Here is a 17,535-nt window from a genome sequence, read left to right as displayed (position 1 = left end):
CATTGAGTGTGTAGCTTGTGTTCCTAGCGCCAACAGTGGAGCAATATCTAACAATACACAACCTAAAGTAAAGGAATGGAATTAAGAATATATAAATATTAGGATGAGCAATGTCAGAGCGACATAGACTAAGATACAGTAGAATAGAATACAGTATATACATATGAGATGAGTAATGTCAGAGCGACATAGTCTAAGATACAGTAGAATAGAATACAGTATATACATATGAGATGAGTAATGTCAGAGCGACATAGACTAAGATACAGTAGAATAGAATACAGTATATACATATGAGATGAGTAATGTCAGAGCGACATAGTCTAAGATACAGTAGAATAGAATACAGTATATACATATGAGATGAGTAATGTCAGAGCGACATAGTCTAAGATACAGTAGAATAGAATACAGTATATACATATGAGATGAGTAATGTCAGAGCGACATAGTCTAAGATACAGTAGAATAGAATACAGTATATACATATGAGATGAGTAATGTCAGAGCGACATAGTCTAAGATACAGTAGAATAGAATACAGTATATACATATGAGATGAGTAATGTCAGAGCGACATAGTCTAAGATACAGTAGAATAGAATACAGTATATACATATGAGATGAGTAATGTCAGAGCGACATAGTCTAAGATACAGTAGAATAGAATACAGTATATACATATGAGATGAGTAATGTCAGAGCGACATAGTCTAAGATACAGTAGAATAGAATACAGTATATACATATGAGATGAGTAATGTCAGAGCGACATAGACTAAGATACAGTAGAATAGAATACAGTATATACATATGAGATGAGTAATGTCAGAGCGACATAGACTAAGATACAGTAGAATAGAATACAGTATATACATATGAGATGAGTAATGTCAGAGCGACATAGTCTAAGATACAGTAGAATAGAATACAGTATATACATATGAGATGAGTAATGTCAGAGCGACATAGTCTAAGATACAGTAGAATAGAATACAGTATATACATATGAGATGAGTAATGTCAGAGCGACATAGTCTAAGATACAGTAGAATAGAATACAGTATATACATATGAGATGAGTAATGTCAGAGCGACATAGTCTAAGATACAGTAGAATAGAATACAGTATATACATATGAGATGAGTAATGTCAGAGCGACATAGTCTAAGATACAGTAGAATAGAATACAGTATATACATATGAGATGAGTAATGTCAGAGCGACATAGTCTAAGATACAGTAGAATAGAATACAGTATATACATATGAGATGAGTAATGCAGGATATGTGAACATGATTAAAGTGACCAGTGTTCCATTATTAAAGTGACCAGTGTTCCATTATTAAAGTGACCAGTGTTCCATTATTAAAGTGACCAGTGTTCCATTATTAAAGTGACCAGTGTTCCATTATTAAAGTGACCAGTGTTCCATTATTAAAGTGACCAGTGTTCCATTATTAAAGTGACCAGTGTTCCATTATTAAAGTGACCAGTGTTCCATTATTAAAGTGACCAGTGTTCCATTATTAAAGTGACCAGTGTTCCATTATTAAAGTGACCAGTGTTCCATTATTAAAGTGACCAGTGTTCCATTATTAAAGTGACCAGTGTTCCATTATTAAAGTGACCAGTGTTCCATTATTAAAGTGACCAGTGTTCCATTATTAAAGTGGCCAGTGTTCCATTATTAAAGTGACCAGTGTTCCATTCTTAAAGTGACCAGTGTTCCATTATTAAAGTGACCAGTGTTCCATTATTAAAGTGACCAGTGTTCCATTATTAAAGTGGCCAGTGTTCCATTCTTAAAGTGACTAGTGTTCCATTATTAAAGTGACTAGTGTTCCATTATTAAAGTGACCAGTGTTCCATTATTAAAAGTGACCAGTGATTACTAGTCTATGTATATAACGTCAGGGCAGCAGGTTCTATGTGGTAGAATCAGTAGGGCAAAAGGTACTTATAAAACCTTCATTCACCACACACACATCAGCGTCAAGCTGATGCCTGGTGCCCCAAAAACAAAGACTGATAGAACAGATGAGAGTGGAGGTACTGGTGTCCTCGGTGGTGTGAATATTAGCAGTGTGATGGGCCCCCCCTACTGGCCTTCAGACTCACACACTGGAGAGACCAGTGGTCAAACCCCTGTTTCACTAAGGTGCTTTTCCAGAGACAACATCATGACTTTCGTTGACTCACAAATCTGCAACAACATGCAGTCTTTGGACTGTAGCAGTGTGGGAACCACAGTCAATGTATGATGGCCACAGTGGGGGCTAGTGGTGTGTGGTACTGGTACTGGGCCAGACAGTGAGGTATAGTGGTGTGTGGTACTGGTACTGGGCCAGACAGTGAGGTATAGTGGTGTGGTACTGGTACTGGGCCAGACAGTGAGGTATAGTGGTGTGGTACTGGTACTGGGCCAGACAGTGAGGGCTAGTGGTGTGGTACTGGTACTGGGCCAGACAGTGAGGGCTAGTGGCGTGTGGTACTGGTACTGGGGCAGACAGTGAGGGCTAGTGGCGTGTGGTACTGGTACTGGGCCAGACAGTGAGGGCTAGTGGCGTGTGGTACTGGTACTGGGCCAGACAGTGAGGTATAGTGGCGTGTGGTACTGGTACTGGGCCAGACAGTGAGGTATAGTGGCGTGTGGTACTGGTACTGGGCCAGACAGTGGGGGCTGATGGTGTGTGGTACTGGGCCAGACAGTGGGGGCTAGTGGCGTGTGGTACTGGTACTGGGCCAGACAGTGAGGGCTAGTGGCGTGTGGTACTGGTACTGGGCCAGACAGTGAGGGCTAGTGGTGTGTGGTACTGGTACTGGGCCAGACAGTGAGGGCTAGTGGTGTGTGGTACTGGTACTGGGCCAGACAGTGAGGGCTAGTGGCGTGTGGTACTTGTACTGGGCCAGACAGTGAGGTATAGTGGTGTGTGGTACTGGTACTGGGCCAGACAGTGAGGGCTAGTGGTGTGTGGTACTGGGCCAGACAGTGAGGTATAGTGGTGTGTGGTACTGGGCCAGACAGTGAGGTATAGTGGTGTGTGGTACTGGTACTGGGGCTGACAGTGAGGTATAGTGGCGTGTGGTACTGGTACTGGGGCTGACAGTGAGGTATAGTGGTGTGGTACTGGTACTGGGGCTGACAGTGAGGTATAGTGGTGTGGTACTGGGCCAGACAGTGAGGTATAGTGGTGTGGTACTGGGGCTGACAGTGAGGTATAGTGGTGTGGTACTGGGGCTGACAGTGAGGTATAGTGGCGTGTGGTACTGGGCCAGACAGTGAGGTATAGTGGCATGTGGTACTGGTACTGGGGCTGACAGTGAGGTATAGTGGTGTGTGGTACTGGTACTGGGGCTGACAGTGAGGTATAGTGGCGTGTGGTACTGGTACTGGGGCTGACAGTGAGGTATAGTGGTGTGGTACTGTCAGACAGATAGCTACAGACAGATAGCTACAGCCATGGCTACAGACAGATAGCTACAGACAGATAGCTACAGACAGATAGCTACAGACAGATAGCTACAGACAGATAGCTACAGACAGATAGCTACAGACAGATAGCTACAGCCATGGCTACAGACAGATAGCTACAGACAGATAGCTACAGACAGATAGCTACAGACCGATAGCTACAGACCGATAGCTACAGACAGATAGCTACAGACCGATAGCTACAGACCGATAGCTACAGACAGATAGCTACAGACAGATAGCTACAGACAGATAGCTACAGACCGATAGCTACAGACAGATAGCTACAGACAGATAGCTACAGACCGATAGCTACAGACAGATAGCTACAGACAGATAGCTACAGACAGATAGCTACAGACAGATAGCTACAGACAGATAGCTACAGACCGATAGCTACAGACAGATAGCTACAGACCAGTGGCAGTCAGTGCCGTTTAAGATGTATTATAATTTATGAGCAGGGCTTTAATTTCTATTACAGCATATTGGATGACTGTCATTCATATTCCATTCACCCAGTTCAATGTAACATGGATAGGCTATGGCTACTACCTGATACTAGAATGTTCCCTCTACCTAGCCTATGAATGACAGTTTACAACCTAGCCTATGAATGACAGTTTACAACCTAGCTTATGAATGACAGTTTACAACCTAGCCTATGGTTGACAGTTTACAACCTAGCTAATGAATGACAGTTTACAACGTAGCCTATGAATGACAGTTTACAACCTAGCCTATGAAAGACAGTTTACAACCTAGCCTATGAAAGACAGTTTACAACCTAGCCTATGAATGACAGTTTACAACCTAGCCTATGAATGACAGTTTACAACCTAGCATATGAATGACAGTTTACGACCTAGCCTATGAATGACAGTTTACAACCTAGCCTATGAATGACAGTTTACAACCTAGCCTATGAATGACAGTTTACAAGCTAGCCTATGAATGACAGTTTACAACCTAGCCTATAAATGACAGTTTACAACGTAGCCGATGAATGACAGTTTACAACCTAGCCTATGAATGACAGTTTACAACCTAGCCTATGAATGACAGTTTACAACCTAGCCTATGAAGGACAGTTTACAACCTAGCCTATGAATGACAGTTTACAACCTAGCCTATGAATGACAGTTTACAACCTAGCCTATGAATGACAGTTTATAACGTAGGTGCACACAGGTCGAGAGAATTTTGAGGAATCAAGATGACAGACAGTGACACATTCAATACCGCCTTGCACACTCTTTCCTGCATCGAGCTGATCTAGAGCGTAATCATTAGTCCAACAGTTGCAAACGAGAGTTTATTTTGGACAAATTCAGGTATGTTTATCCCCATTTTTTTCAACAGAATCGGTGCAATGAACACACCCCTGAGCACACGCAAACACAGTTCTCTTTCATAGCAGCCACATACAAACAGCTCATTGTGTATATAAATTCCTTCTCACATCTATCTACGTGCTCTCCCCCCCCCCCTCTCACCTTTTCCCTTCGCTTGTGGACTTCAGTGCACAACACATTAGCTGTCTGTGACCAGGCGAAAAAACCTTTTCCAAGCCAAACCTTCATATCATGACCGCTAACCGCACACAGCCTACATTGTTGTCACATCATAGTCAACATGGCTACTAGAACTAACCTGTTAGTGAACCCGCTACAATCATGCAGTGCAGTGTACAGTCAGCAAGCAGTTTAGCAGTTACACAGACTGGCCCCGGTGGCAAAACATTAACAAAACCAAAAGCTTACCTTGACTTGGAAGAGTTCCAGTGTTGGATAGTTATAGCCAGCTAGCTAACATAGCATCCCTCTCTGTTGGATAGTCATAGCCAGCTAGCTAACATAGCATCCCTCTCTGTTGGATAGTCATAGCCAGCTAGCTAACATAGCATCCCTCTCTGTTGGATAGTCATAGCCAGCTAGCTAACATAGCATCCCTCTCTGTTGGATAGTCATAGCCAGCTAGCTAACATAGCATCCCTCTCTGTTGGATAGTCATAGCCAGCGAGCTAACATAGCATCCCTCTCTGTTGGATAGTCATAGCCAGCTAGCTAACATAGCATCCCTCTCTGTTGGATAGTCATAGCCAGCTAGCTAACATAGCATCCCTCTCTGTTGGATAGTCATAGCCAGCTAGCTAACATAGCATCCCTCTCTGTTGGATAGTCATAGCCAGCCAGCTAACATAGCATCCCTCTCTGTTTGAGCAGGGTGTTTCAGTAGGCTAAACTAGCTAGCTACATTAGCTAGCTAAGTAAGTGAAGAAAAAAAAAGAAGAAATATAGCTACAGTAGCTCTCTCGCTCACTGGTCTCTCGCTCACTGGTCTCTCGCTCACTCTCGCTTCTCGTTCATTTACATGTTTTGTTTAAATGTATTCGTTAAAACTGTTGAACTATTGTCTTTCTCTCTCCTCGAGTCAACTACTCACCATGTTATGCACTGCAGTGCTAGCTGGCTGTAGCTTACGCTTTCACGACTAGATTCCGGCTACACCATGGTACTACTGTAGACCTTCATTGCAAAATAGTTTTAATCCATTATTTGGTGGCATGTGAAAAAGGATAACTTTTTTTTTGTATTTCACAATTCGCATTTTTATGAAATTAACTCTGAGGAGTCTCCACTGCTACAGACACAGCGCTACAGACACATGGCTACAGACACATGGCTACAGACACAGAGCTACAGACACAGAGCTACAGACACAGAGCTACAGACACATGGCTACAGACACATGGCTACAGACACAGAGCTACAGACACATGGCTACAGACACAGCGCTACAGACACATGGCTACAGACACAGAGCTACAGACACAGCGCTACAGACACAGAGCTACAGACACAGGGCTACAGACACAGAGCTACAGACACATGGCTACAGACACAGAGCTACAGACACATGGCTACAGACACAGAGCTACAGACACAGAGCTACAGACACAGAGCTACAGACACATGGCTACAGACACAGAGCTACAGACACCACTGACACCGGGCCACAGGCACAGAGCAACCACAACAGAAAATACAGACACAGGCACATATCTACAGACACAGAGCTACAGGAGCAACAGACACTACAGACACCGAGCTACAGACACGGGACCACAGACACGGGACCACGGGCACCACAGACACAGAGCTACAGACACAGGGCTACAGGAGCTAAAGACACAGAGCTACAGACACAGGGCTACAGACACAGGGCTACATACACATAGTTACAGACACACAGCTACTAACAATACAGACACAGGCACATAGCTACAGACACAGAGCTACAGACACGAGGCTACAGACACAGGGATACAGACACGAGGCTACAGGCACATAGCTACAGACACAGAGTTACAGGGTTACAGGAGCTAAAGACACAGAGCTACAGACACGAGGCTACAGACACAGGGATACAGACACGAGGCTACAGACACAGAGCTACAGACACAGAGTTACAGGGCTACAGACACAGGGCTACAGACACGTACCGTAGACTCAGTCAGTCCTCCTACAGACACGGTCAACCCCAGCAGTGTGTGGTACTGGTATTGGGGCAGTCTGAGCAGCTGGGTGATGTGGGGGAAGGCCTGAGACGGAGCGTTCCAGTTCAGACCCTCTGCCCCTTCACTGAGAGCACAGAGAGACACACAGGATCCAGTTAGTTTTTCAACTGAACTGAAATGGACATCTTTCATTGAAACGTGCCCACTGTATGAGATTACCCTGAGACATCCATAGTATTGTATGAGATTACCCTGAGCCATCCATAGTATTGTATGAGATTACCCAGAGACATCCATAGTATTGTATGAGATTACCCAGAGACATCCATAGAGTCCTGTATGAGATTACCCTGAGACATCCATAGTATTGTATGAGATTACCCTGAGCCATCCATAGAGTCCTGTATGAGATTACCCTGAGCCATTCATAGTATTGTATGAGATTACCCTGAGCCATCCATAGTATTGTATGAGATTACCCTGAGCCATCCATAGTATTGTATGAGATTACCCAGAGCCATCCATAGTATTGTATGAGATTACCCTGAGCCATCCATAGTATTGTATGAGATTACCCTGAGCCATCCATAGTATTGTATGAGATTACCCTGAGCCATCCATAGTATTGTATGAGATTACCCAGAGCCATCCATAGTATTGTATGAGATTACCCTGAGCCATCCATAGTATTGTATGAGATTACCCTGAGCCATCCATAGAGTATTATATGAGATTACCCTGAGCCATCCATAGTATTGTATGAGATTACCCTGAGCCATCCATAGTATTGTATGAGATTACCCTGAGCCATCCATAGTATTGTATGAGATTACCCAGAGCCATCCATAGTATTGTATGAGATTACCCTGAGCCATCCATAGTATTGTATGAGATTACCCTGAGTCATCCATAGTATTGTATGAGATTACCCAGAGCCATCCATAGTATTGTATGAGATTACCCTGAGCCATCCATAGAGTATTATATGAGATTACCCTGAGCCATCCATAGTATTGTATGAGATTACCCTGAGCCATCCATAGAGTCCTGTATGAGATTACCCTGAGCCATCCATAGTATTGTATGAGATTACCCTGAGCCATCCATAGTATTGTATGAGATTACCCTGAGCCATCCATAGTATTGTATGAGATGTGGTTGTCTCACCTAGCTACCTGAGAACTACTCAGTTGAGGGATAATGTAGTGACTGATGTGGTTGTCTCACCTAGCTACCTGATAACTACTCAGTTGAGGGATAATGTAGTGACTGATGTGGTTGTCTCACCTAGCTACCTGATAACTACTCTGAGTGATAATGTACTGACTGTAATGTGGTTGTCTCATCTAGCTACCTGATAACTACTCTGAGTGATGATGTACTGACTGTAATGTGGTTGTCTCATCTAGCTACCTTCAGATGTAAGTCACTTTGGATAAAAGCATCTGCTAAATGACAGCAATGTAAATGTGTTTAGACTCACGTTGGGAAGATGGCGAGCAGCTCCTCTCGGTGGGGGATGTGAGGTACTGCAGGGTTGTTACTATGGAGGAGCCTGACGAACACTGATCCAGCATGGGCTCTGTAGCGGTCGATCTTCTCTGCTGACTGCTGGGCCAAGCTACACATCATACCATTCACCCTGAGGAGGAGAGGAAAGATGAGAGAAGGAGGAGAGATGAGAGGAGTAGAGGAGAGAGGGAGATGAGGAGGGATGAGAGGAGTAGAGGAGATGAGGAGAGATGAGAGGAGGAAAGGGATGAGAGGAGTAGAGGAAAGAGGGAGATGAGGAGAGAGGGAGATGAGGAGAGAGGGAGGAGATGAGATGAGAGGAGGAGAGGGATGAGAGGGAGGAGATGAGGATAGATATGAGAGGAGGAGAGGGATGAGAGGGAGGAGATGAGGAGAGATGAGAGGTGGAGAGAGATGAGAGAGATGAGAGGAGGAGAGGGATGAGAGGGAGGAGAGATGAGAGGAGGAGAGAGATGAGGAGGAGAGGGATGAGAGGGAGGAGATGAGGAGAGAGGAGAGGAAGAGAGGGATGAGAGGAGAGAGGGATGAGATGAGGAGAGATGGAGCAGAGGAGGAGCAATAGATAAGAGGAGAGAGGGATGAGAGGAGGAGAGATGAGAGGAGGAGAGATGAGTGGGAGGAGAGGAGGAGAGATGAGTGGGAGGAGAGAGGGATGAGTGGGAGGAGAGGAGAGAGGGATGAGTGGGAGGAGAGGAGGAGAGATGAGTGGGAGGAGAGGAGAGAGGGATAAATGGAGAGGGAATTAAAGGCAGAGAATATAAAAAGGAGCTCAGGGAGGAAATGAATGGAGAGGTACAGCTATCATCCCCAATAATATCTTTCATTCCTACTACATCTGTCATAACACCTTCTCCCATCTTCTATAGAGAATGCTTATAAATGATCTACGAAGCATCTATGAAGGCCTTATGAGGGCCTGATGAAGGGTTTATGAAGGAATTATGAGGGCCTGATGAAGGGTTTATGAAGGGTTTATGAAGGGTTGATGAAGGGTTTATGAAGGAATTATGAGGGCCTGATGAAGGGTTTATGAGGGCCTGATGAAGGGTTTATGAAGGGTTTATGAGGGCCTTATGAAGGAATTATGAGGGCCTGATGAAGGGTTTATGAAGGGTTTATGAGGGCCTTATGAAGGGTTTATGAGGGCCTGATGAAGGGTTTATGAAGGGTTTATGAGGGCTCTATAAAGGTGTTAAAGTGGTACAGTGTGATTGAGGAAGTTATTCCATTGCTACTCACAGGTCTGGTGAGAGTAGTTGTGGAGCGGTGCCCACCACACACAGAGTCACCTCCATCAGGCTGGTCATGGCTGCCTCTCTCACCCTGGAGAGGAGGAGGAGAGAGATTAACACATTAAACACACAGAGACACCTCCATCAGGCTGGTCATGGCTGCCTCTCTCACCCTGGAGAGGAGGAGGAGAGAGATTAACACATTAAACACACAGAGTCACCTCCATCAGGCTGGTCATGGCTGCCTCTCTCACCCTGGAGAGGAGGAGGAGAGAGATTAACACATTAAACACACAGAGACACCTCCATCAGGCTGGTCATGGCTGCCTCTCTCACCCTGGAGAGGAGGAGGAGAGAGATGAATACATTAAACACACAGAGACACCTCCATCAGGCTGGTCATGGCTGCCTCTCTCACCCTGGAGAGGAGGAGGAGAGAGATGCATACATTAAACACACAGAGACACCTCCATCATGCTGGTCATGGCTGCCTCTCTCACCCTGGAGAGGAGGAGGAGAGAGATGAATACATTAAACACACAGAGTCACCTCCATCAGGCTGGTCATGGCTGCCTCTCTCACCCTGGAGAGGAGGAGGAGAGAGATTAACACATTAAACACACAGAGACACCTCCATCAGGCTGGTCATGGCTGCCTCTCTCACACTGGAGAGGAGGAGGAGAGAGATGAACACATTAAACACACAGAGACACCTCCATCAGGCTGGTCATGGCTGCCTCTCTCACCCTGGAGAGGAGGAGGAGAGAGATTAACACATTAAACACACAGAGACACCTCCATCAGGCTGGTCATGGCTGCCTCTCTCACCCTGGAGAGGAGGAGGAGAGAGATGAACACATTAAAACACACACACCTGAAATGCCACTAGTCACGGCACCGCCCCCGGGTCCTAAAAGCTCATATTCAAATCAGTTTGTCATGTCCCGAGGGCAGCTTTCGTTTGTGTGATAAGGTAATCAGGACATATACTCTAATGTCATGCCCTGAGAGGGGAGCCACAGTGTGTGTGTGTGTGTGTGTGTGTGTGTGTGTGTGTGTGTGTGTGTGTGTGTGTCTAAGTGGCTGTCTGTCTGTATGTGCCTGTGTGTGAACACGCGTGCGGAGCGACAGTTAACAGGTGGAGAGAATGCTGTAAAAGGGGTCCAGTTCATCACAGACAGACAGACAGACAGACAGGCAGACAGACAGACAACTAGTTGATGTAATATTAAGGCTGTAATAAGGAGTAAAGGACATAGATCAGTCATCATTCTCTACAAGCCTCCTCCATCCTCCATCCAACTACCACACAGACAGACAGAGAGAGAGACAGACGGACGGACGGACGGACAAACGGACGGACAGACGGACAGACAGAAACTAGTTGATGTAATATTAAGGCTGTAATAAGGAGTAAAGGTCATAGATCAGAGTCATCATTCTCTACAAGCCTCCTCCCTCCTCCATCCAACTACCTCATCCCCATATTGTTATTTATTGTTTTGCTCCTTTGCACCCCAGTATCTCTACCTGCACATCTGTCACCCCAGTATCTCTACCTGCACATCTGTCACCCCAGTATCTCTACCTGCACATCTGTCACCCCAGTATCTCTACCTGCACATTCATCTTCTGCACATCTGTCATTCCAGTGTTTAATTGCTATATTGTAATTATTTCTGCACTATGGCCTATTTATTGCCTTACCTCTCTAATCTTACTTCATTTGCACACACTGTATACAGACTTTTTCTCTATTGTATTATTGACTGTATGTTACTGTACTCCATGTATAACTCTGTATAACTCTGTGTTGTTGTTTTTGTCACACTGCTTTGCTTTCTCTTGACCAGGTCGCAGTTGTAAATGAGAACTTGTTCTCAACTGGCCTCCCTGGTTAAATAAAGGTGTTCTCAACTAGCCTCCCTGGTTAAATAAAGGTGTTCTCAACTGGCCTCCCTGGTTAAATAAAGGTGTTCTCAACTAGCCTCCCTGGTTAAATAAAGGTGTTCTGAACTAGCCTACCTGGTTAAATAAAGGTGTTCTCAACTAGCCTCCCTGGTTAAATAAAGGTGTTCTCAACTAGCCTACCTGGTTAAATAAAGGTGTTCTCAACTAGCCTACCTGGTTAAATAAAGGTGTTCTCAACTAGCCTACCTGGTTAAATAAAGGTGTTCTGAACTAGCCTACCTGGTTAAATAAAGGTGTTCTCAACTAGCCTACCTGGTTAAATAAAGGTGTTCTCAACTGGCCTACCTGGTTAAATAAAGGTGTTCTCAACTAGCCTACCTGGTTAAATAAAGGTGTTCTCAACTGGCCTACCTGGTTAAATAAAGGTGTTCTCAACTAGCCTACCTGGTTAAATAAAGGTGTTCTCAACTGGCCTCCCTGGTTAAATAAAGGTGTTCTCAACTGGCCTCCCTGGTTAAATAAAGGTGTTCTCAACTAGCCTACCTGGTTAAATAAAGGTGTTCTCAACTAGCCTACCTGGTTAAATAAAGGTGTTCTCAACTAGCCTACCTGGTTAAATAAAGGTGTTCTCAACTAGCCTACCTGGTTAAATAAAGGTGTTCTCAACTAGTCTACCTGGTTAAATAAAGGTGTTCTCAACTGGCCTACCTGGTTAAATAAAGGTGTTCTCAACTAGCCTACCTGGTTAAATAAAGGTGTTCTCAACTAGCCTCCCTGGTTAAATAAAGGTGTTCTCAACTAGCCTACCTGGTTAAATAAAGGTGTTCTCAACTAGCCTACCTGGTTAAATAAAGGTGTTCTCAACTAGCCTACCTGGTTAAATAAAGGTGTTCTCAACTAGCCTACCTGGTTAAATAAAGGTGTTCTCAACTAGCCTACCTGGTTAAATAAAGGTGTTCTCAACTAGCCTACCTGGTTAAATAAAGGTGCTCTCAACTAGCCTACCTGGTTAAATAAAGGTGTTCTCAACTAGCCTACCTGGTTAAATAAAGGTGTTCTCAACTAGCCTACCTGGTTAAATAAAGGTGTTCTCAACTAGCCTACCTGGTTAAATAAAGGTGTTCTCAACTGGCCTACCTGGTTAAATAAAGGTGTTCTCAACTAGCCTACCTGGTTAAATAAAGGTGTTCTCAACTGGTCTACCTGGTTAAATAAAGGTGTTCTCAACTGGCCTACCTGGTTAAATAAAGGTGTTCTCAACTAGCCTACCTGGTTAAATAAAGGTGTTCTCAACTGGCCTACCTGGTTAAATAAAGGTGTTCTCAACTAGTCTACCTGGTTAAATAAAGGTGTTCTCAACTGGCCTACCTGGTTAAATAAAGGTGTTCTCAACTAGCCTACCTGGTTAAATAAAGGTGTTCTCAACTAGCCTACCTGGTTAAATAAAGGTGTTCTCAACTGGCCTACCTGGTTAAATAAAGGTGTTCTCAACTGGCCTACCTGGTTAAATAAAGGTGTTCTCAACTAGCCTACCTGGTTAAATAAAGGTGTTCTCAACTGGCCTACCTGGTTAAATAAAGGTGTTCTCAACTAGTCTACCTGGTTAAATAAAGGTGTTCTCAACTGGCCTACCTGGTTAAATAAAGGTGTTCTCAACTAGCCTACCTGGTTAAATAAAGGTGTTCTCAACTAGCCTACCTGGTTAAATAAAGGTGTTCTCAACTGGCCTACCTGGTTAAATAAAGGTGTTCTCAACTGGCCTACCTGGTTAAATAAAGGTGTTCTCAACTAGCCTACCTGGTTAAATAAAGGTGAAATACAATTTTAAAAAAAGAAGCAACCAGTTCAAAGTTAGTTGATGTCTGGTGAGCAGCAGCATTGAAGGCCAGGCAACAGACCTGGTTAAACCAATCAGAAACAGATATCAGCCACAGGACTGTCCTGTTAGAACAAAAGGTATGATGATTCAACCTCACGACATGTCTCTCCTTCCTCCTCTCTTACTCCACCTCACAGAGGAATGTGTCCCCCACTGGAGAAGGGAGAGAGAGAGAGAAAGACGGAAAGACAGAACGACAGAGAGAGAGAAAGACAGGGAGAAGGACAGCGAGAGTGACAGAGAGAGAGAGAGAGATAGAGAGACAGAGAGAGATAGATACAAACAGACAGAGAGAGGGAGAGCGGGAGAGAGAGACAGATAGAGACAGAGAGAGAGACAGAGACAGATAGAGACAGAGAGAGAGACAGACAGACAGACAGAGGGAGAGAGAGACAGAGAGAGAGAGAGAGAGACAGAGAGAGGATAGACAGATAGAGATCACACAACAAAGAGAAAAGGAGAAAGTCCGTGCCACAGCAGGCCCAGGTGACACGCCAGGTGACATTCCTGTCAGGTAAACTAACTAAGCATTGCCCGGGGCCACCAGGTGTGACACATGCCTGTAGGGCAGGGAGAGGAGTCTTGAAAGGGAGTGATTCAGGCCCTCTGGGCAGGGGTAAACTTGGGGTAGTGTGTGTGTGTGTGTGTGTCTCACTCACCAGGCTCCTACGTCTCCTCTGCTGTCCAGTGTGTAGTCAGTCATACAGTCCAGCAGAGCTCTGTAGACAGCGGACACATTCCCCTCACACACCACAGAATCAGAACTACCCTGGGCTGATACCCCTGCTGTCACACACACCCTGACAGAGAGACAGGTAGATCGAGGGGGATGGGAGGGGAGAGAGACAATAAAAACTACTTTTTATTGTTCATTTCACTTTTATTTATTATCTACTTCACTTGCTTTGGCATCGTAAACATATGTTTCCCATGCCAATAAAGCGCTTGAATTGAAATTGAAATGAAATTGAAAGAGAGAGAGAGAGAGAGAGAGAGAGAGAGAGAGAGAGAGAGAGAGAGAGAGAGAGAGAAAGTCTGAGTTGGATATATTGAAAGAAAAGAACAGTGAGTTAGAGAGGAAGGGTAAGATTCAGACAGAGTTTGAGAGGAAGGGTAAGATTCAGACAGAGTTTGAGAGGAAGGGTAAGATTCAGACAGAGTTAGAGAGGAAGGGTAAGATTCAGACAGAGTTTGAGAGGAAGGGTAAGATTCAGACAGAGTTAGAGAGGAAGGGTAAGATTCAGACAGAGTTAGAGAGGAAGGGTAAGATTCAGACAGAGTTAGACGGGTTAGAGACAGACGGAGGGGAAACATGAGGGGAGGACAGACATGATAGACAGGTCCTACAGGTACAACCAGATGGCTATTTACTTCTGACTACAACCCTAACACTACAGTTGACCTCTTACCCCAGAAGACAAACAACTAGACAGACAGGGAGGGAGGGAGGGAAGGAGTCAGGGAGGGAGAGGTAGAGGAGTACAGGGGGGAGGAGTGGAGGGAGGAGGAGAAGAGAGGTGGAGGAGTGGAGGGAGGAGGAGTAGAGAGGTGGAGGAGTAAAGAGGTGGAGGAGTAGAGAGGTGGAAGAGTAAAGAGGTGGAGGAGTAGAGAGGTGGAGGAGTGGAGGGAGGAGGAGTAGAGAGGTGGAGGAGTAGAGAGGTGGAGGGAGGAGGGAGGAGGAGTAGAGAGGTGGAGGAGAAGAGAGGTGGAGGAGTGGAGGGAGGAGGAGTAGAGAGGTGGAGGAGTAAAGAGGTGGAGGAGTAGAGAGGTGGAGGAGTAGAGAGGTGGAGGAGTAGAGAGGTGGAGGAGTGGAGGGAGGAAGAGTAAAGAGGTGGAGGAGTGGAGGGAGGAGGAGTAGAGAGGTGGAGGGAGGAGGAGTAGAGAGGTGGAGGGAGGAGGAGTAGAGAGGTGGAGGGAGGAGTAGAGAGGTGGAGGAGTGGAGAGGTGGAGGAGTGGAGGGAGGAAGAGTAAAGAGGTGGAGGAGTGGAGGGAGGAGGAGTAGAGAGGTGGAGGGAGGAGGAGTAGAGAGGTGGAGGGAGGAGGAGTAGAGAGGTGGAGGAGTGGAGAGGTGGAGGAGTGGAGGGAGGAAGAGTAAAGAGGTGGAGGAGTGGAGGGAGGAGGAGTAGAGAGGTGGAGGGAGGAGTAGAGAGGTGGAGGGAGAAGGAGTAGAGAGGTGGAGGGAGAAGGAGTAGAGAGGTGGAGGGAGGATGAGTAGAGAGGTGGAGGGAGGAGGAGTAGAGAGGTGGAGGAGTGGAGGGAGGAGGAGTAGAGAGGTGGAGGAGTGGAGGGAGGAGGAGTAGAGAGGTGGAGGAGTGGAGGAGTAGAGAGGTGGAGGGAGGAGGAGTAGAGAGGTGGAGGAGGAGTAGAGAGGTGGAGGAGTGGAGGGAGGAGGAGTAAAGGGGGAGGAGAGGTCGAGGAGTGGAAGGAGGAGGAGTAGAGAGGTGGAGGAGTAGAGAGGTGGAGGGAGGAGGAGTAGCGAGGTGGAGGAGTAGAGAGGTGGAAGGAGGAGGAGTAGAGAGGTGGAGGAGTAGAGGGAGGAGGAGTAGAGAGGTGGAGGAGTGGAGGGAGGAGGAGTAGAGAGGTGGAGGGAGGAGGAGTAGAGAGGTGGAGGAGTAGAGGGAGGAGGAGTAGAGATGTGGAGGAGTAGAGGGAGGAGGAGTAGAGAGGTGGAGGAGTAGAGAGGTGGAGGAGAGGTGGAGGAGTGGAGGGAGGAGGAGTAAAGGGGGAGGAGGAGTAAAGGGGGAGGAGGAGTAAAGGGGGAGGAGTAGAGGGGGAGGAGTAGAAAGGTGGAGGAGTAGAGGGAGAGGAGTGGAGATAGATGAAGAAGAGGATGGAAGAGTACAGAGTACAGACTCACTGTGCCATGGCCTTGGCAGCATCTCTCCTGGCCTCTGTGAAGCACACCTCCCTCTGACTACAGCTCTGCTGAAGACCTGACAGGATCTGAAAGACACAAGCCTGACATAACGTGTCCTGCTGAAACTGACCTGAGGCCCTGTGTTCAACGCTGCTACAACAGAGTACCTGGTGTAGTGTTATTAACTAACAGGTGTAGTGTTATTAACTAACAGGTGTTATTAACTAACAGGTGTAGTGTTATTAACTAACAGGTGTTATTAACTAACAGGTGTAGTGTTATTAACTAACAGGTGTTATTAACTAACAGGTGTTGTGTTATTAACTAACAGGTGTAGTGTTATTAACTAACAGGTGTTATTAACTAACAGGTGTGGTGTTATTAACTAACAGGTGTTATTAACTAACAGGTGTAGTGTAATTAACTAACAGGTGTAGTGTAATTAACTAACAGGTGTTATTAACTAACAGGTGTTATTAACTAACAGGTGTATTTAACTAACAGGTGTGGTGTTATTAACTAACAGGTGTGGATTTATTAACTAACAGGTGTAGTGTAATTAACTAACAGGTGTTGTGTTATTAACTAACAGGTGTAGTGTTATTAACTAACAGGTGTAGTGTAATTAACTAACAGGTGTTATTAACTAACAGGTGTAGTGTTATTAACTAACAGGTGTAGTGTTATTAACTAACAGGTGTAGTGTAATTAACTAACAGGTGTTATTAACTAACAGGTGTAGTGTAATTAACTAACAGGTGTTATTAACTAACAGGTGTAGTGTTATTAACTAACAGGTGTAGTGTAATTAACTAACAGGTGTTATTAACTAACAGGTGTGGTGTTATTAACTAACAGGTGTTATTAACTAACAGGTGTAGTGTAATTAACTAACAGGTGTTATTAACTAACAGGTGTTATTAACTAACAGGTGTATTTAACAGGTGTTATTAACTAACAGGTGTTACTAACTAACAGGTGTAGTGTTATTAACTAACAGGTGTTACTAACTAACAGGTGTAGTGGTATTAACTAACAGGTGTTACTAACTAACAGGTGTTATTAACTAACAGGTGTTACTAACTAACAGGTGTTACTAACTAACAGGTGTAGTGTTATTAACTAA

At 45.2% G+C, this 17,535-nt stretch overlaps 1 protein-coding gene across 1 annotated transcript in view; it reads right to left on the bottom strand.

Annotated features, from left to right (window-relative positions):
• LOC139397794 (tubulin-specific chaperone D-like) overlaps positions 1-16,495 on the bottom strand; it is a gene marked incomplete at its 5' end in the record, with an annotated part of 31,910 nt that extends 15,415 nt beyond the window's left edge. Inside the window, 5 exons of the mRNA XM_071144223.1 lie at positions 6,983-7,121; positions 8,481-8,639; positions 9,770-9,853; positions 14,212-14,352; positions 16,410-16,495. Of these exons, the coding sequence (XP_071000324.1) occupies positions 6,983-7,121; positions 8,481-8,639; positions 9,770-9,853; positions 14,212-14,352; positions 16,410-16,495 (609 nt within the window). The remainder of the gene's footprint in view (positions 1-6,982; positions 7,122-8,480; positions 8,640-9,769; positions 9,854-14,211; positions 14,353-16,409) is intronic.
• Positions 16,496-17,535: the final 1,040 nt, after the last annotated feature.

Source organism: Oncorhynchus clarkii, unplaced genomic scaffold (assembly GCF_045791955.1).
Source record: "Oncorhynchus clarkii lewisi isolate Uvic-CL-2024 unplaced genomic scaffold, UVic_Ocla_1.0 unplaced_contig_2871_pilon_pilon, whole genome shotgun sequence".
Classification (NCBI taxonomy): domain Eukaryota; kingdom Metazoa; phylum Chordata; class Actinopteri; order Salmoniformes; family Salmonidae; genus Oncorhynchus; species Oncorhynchus clarkii.
Note: the sequence above shows the minus strand (reverse complement) of the source record. Positions and strands in the feature narration are given on the sequence as shown.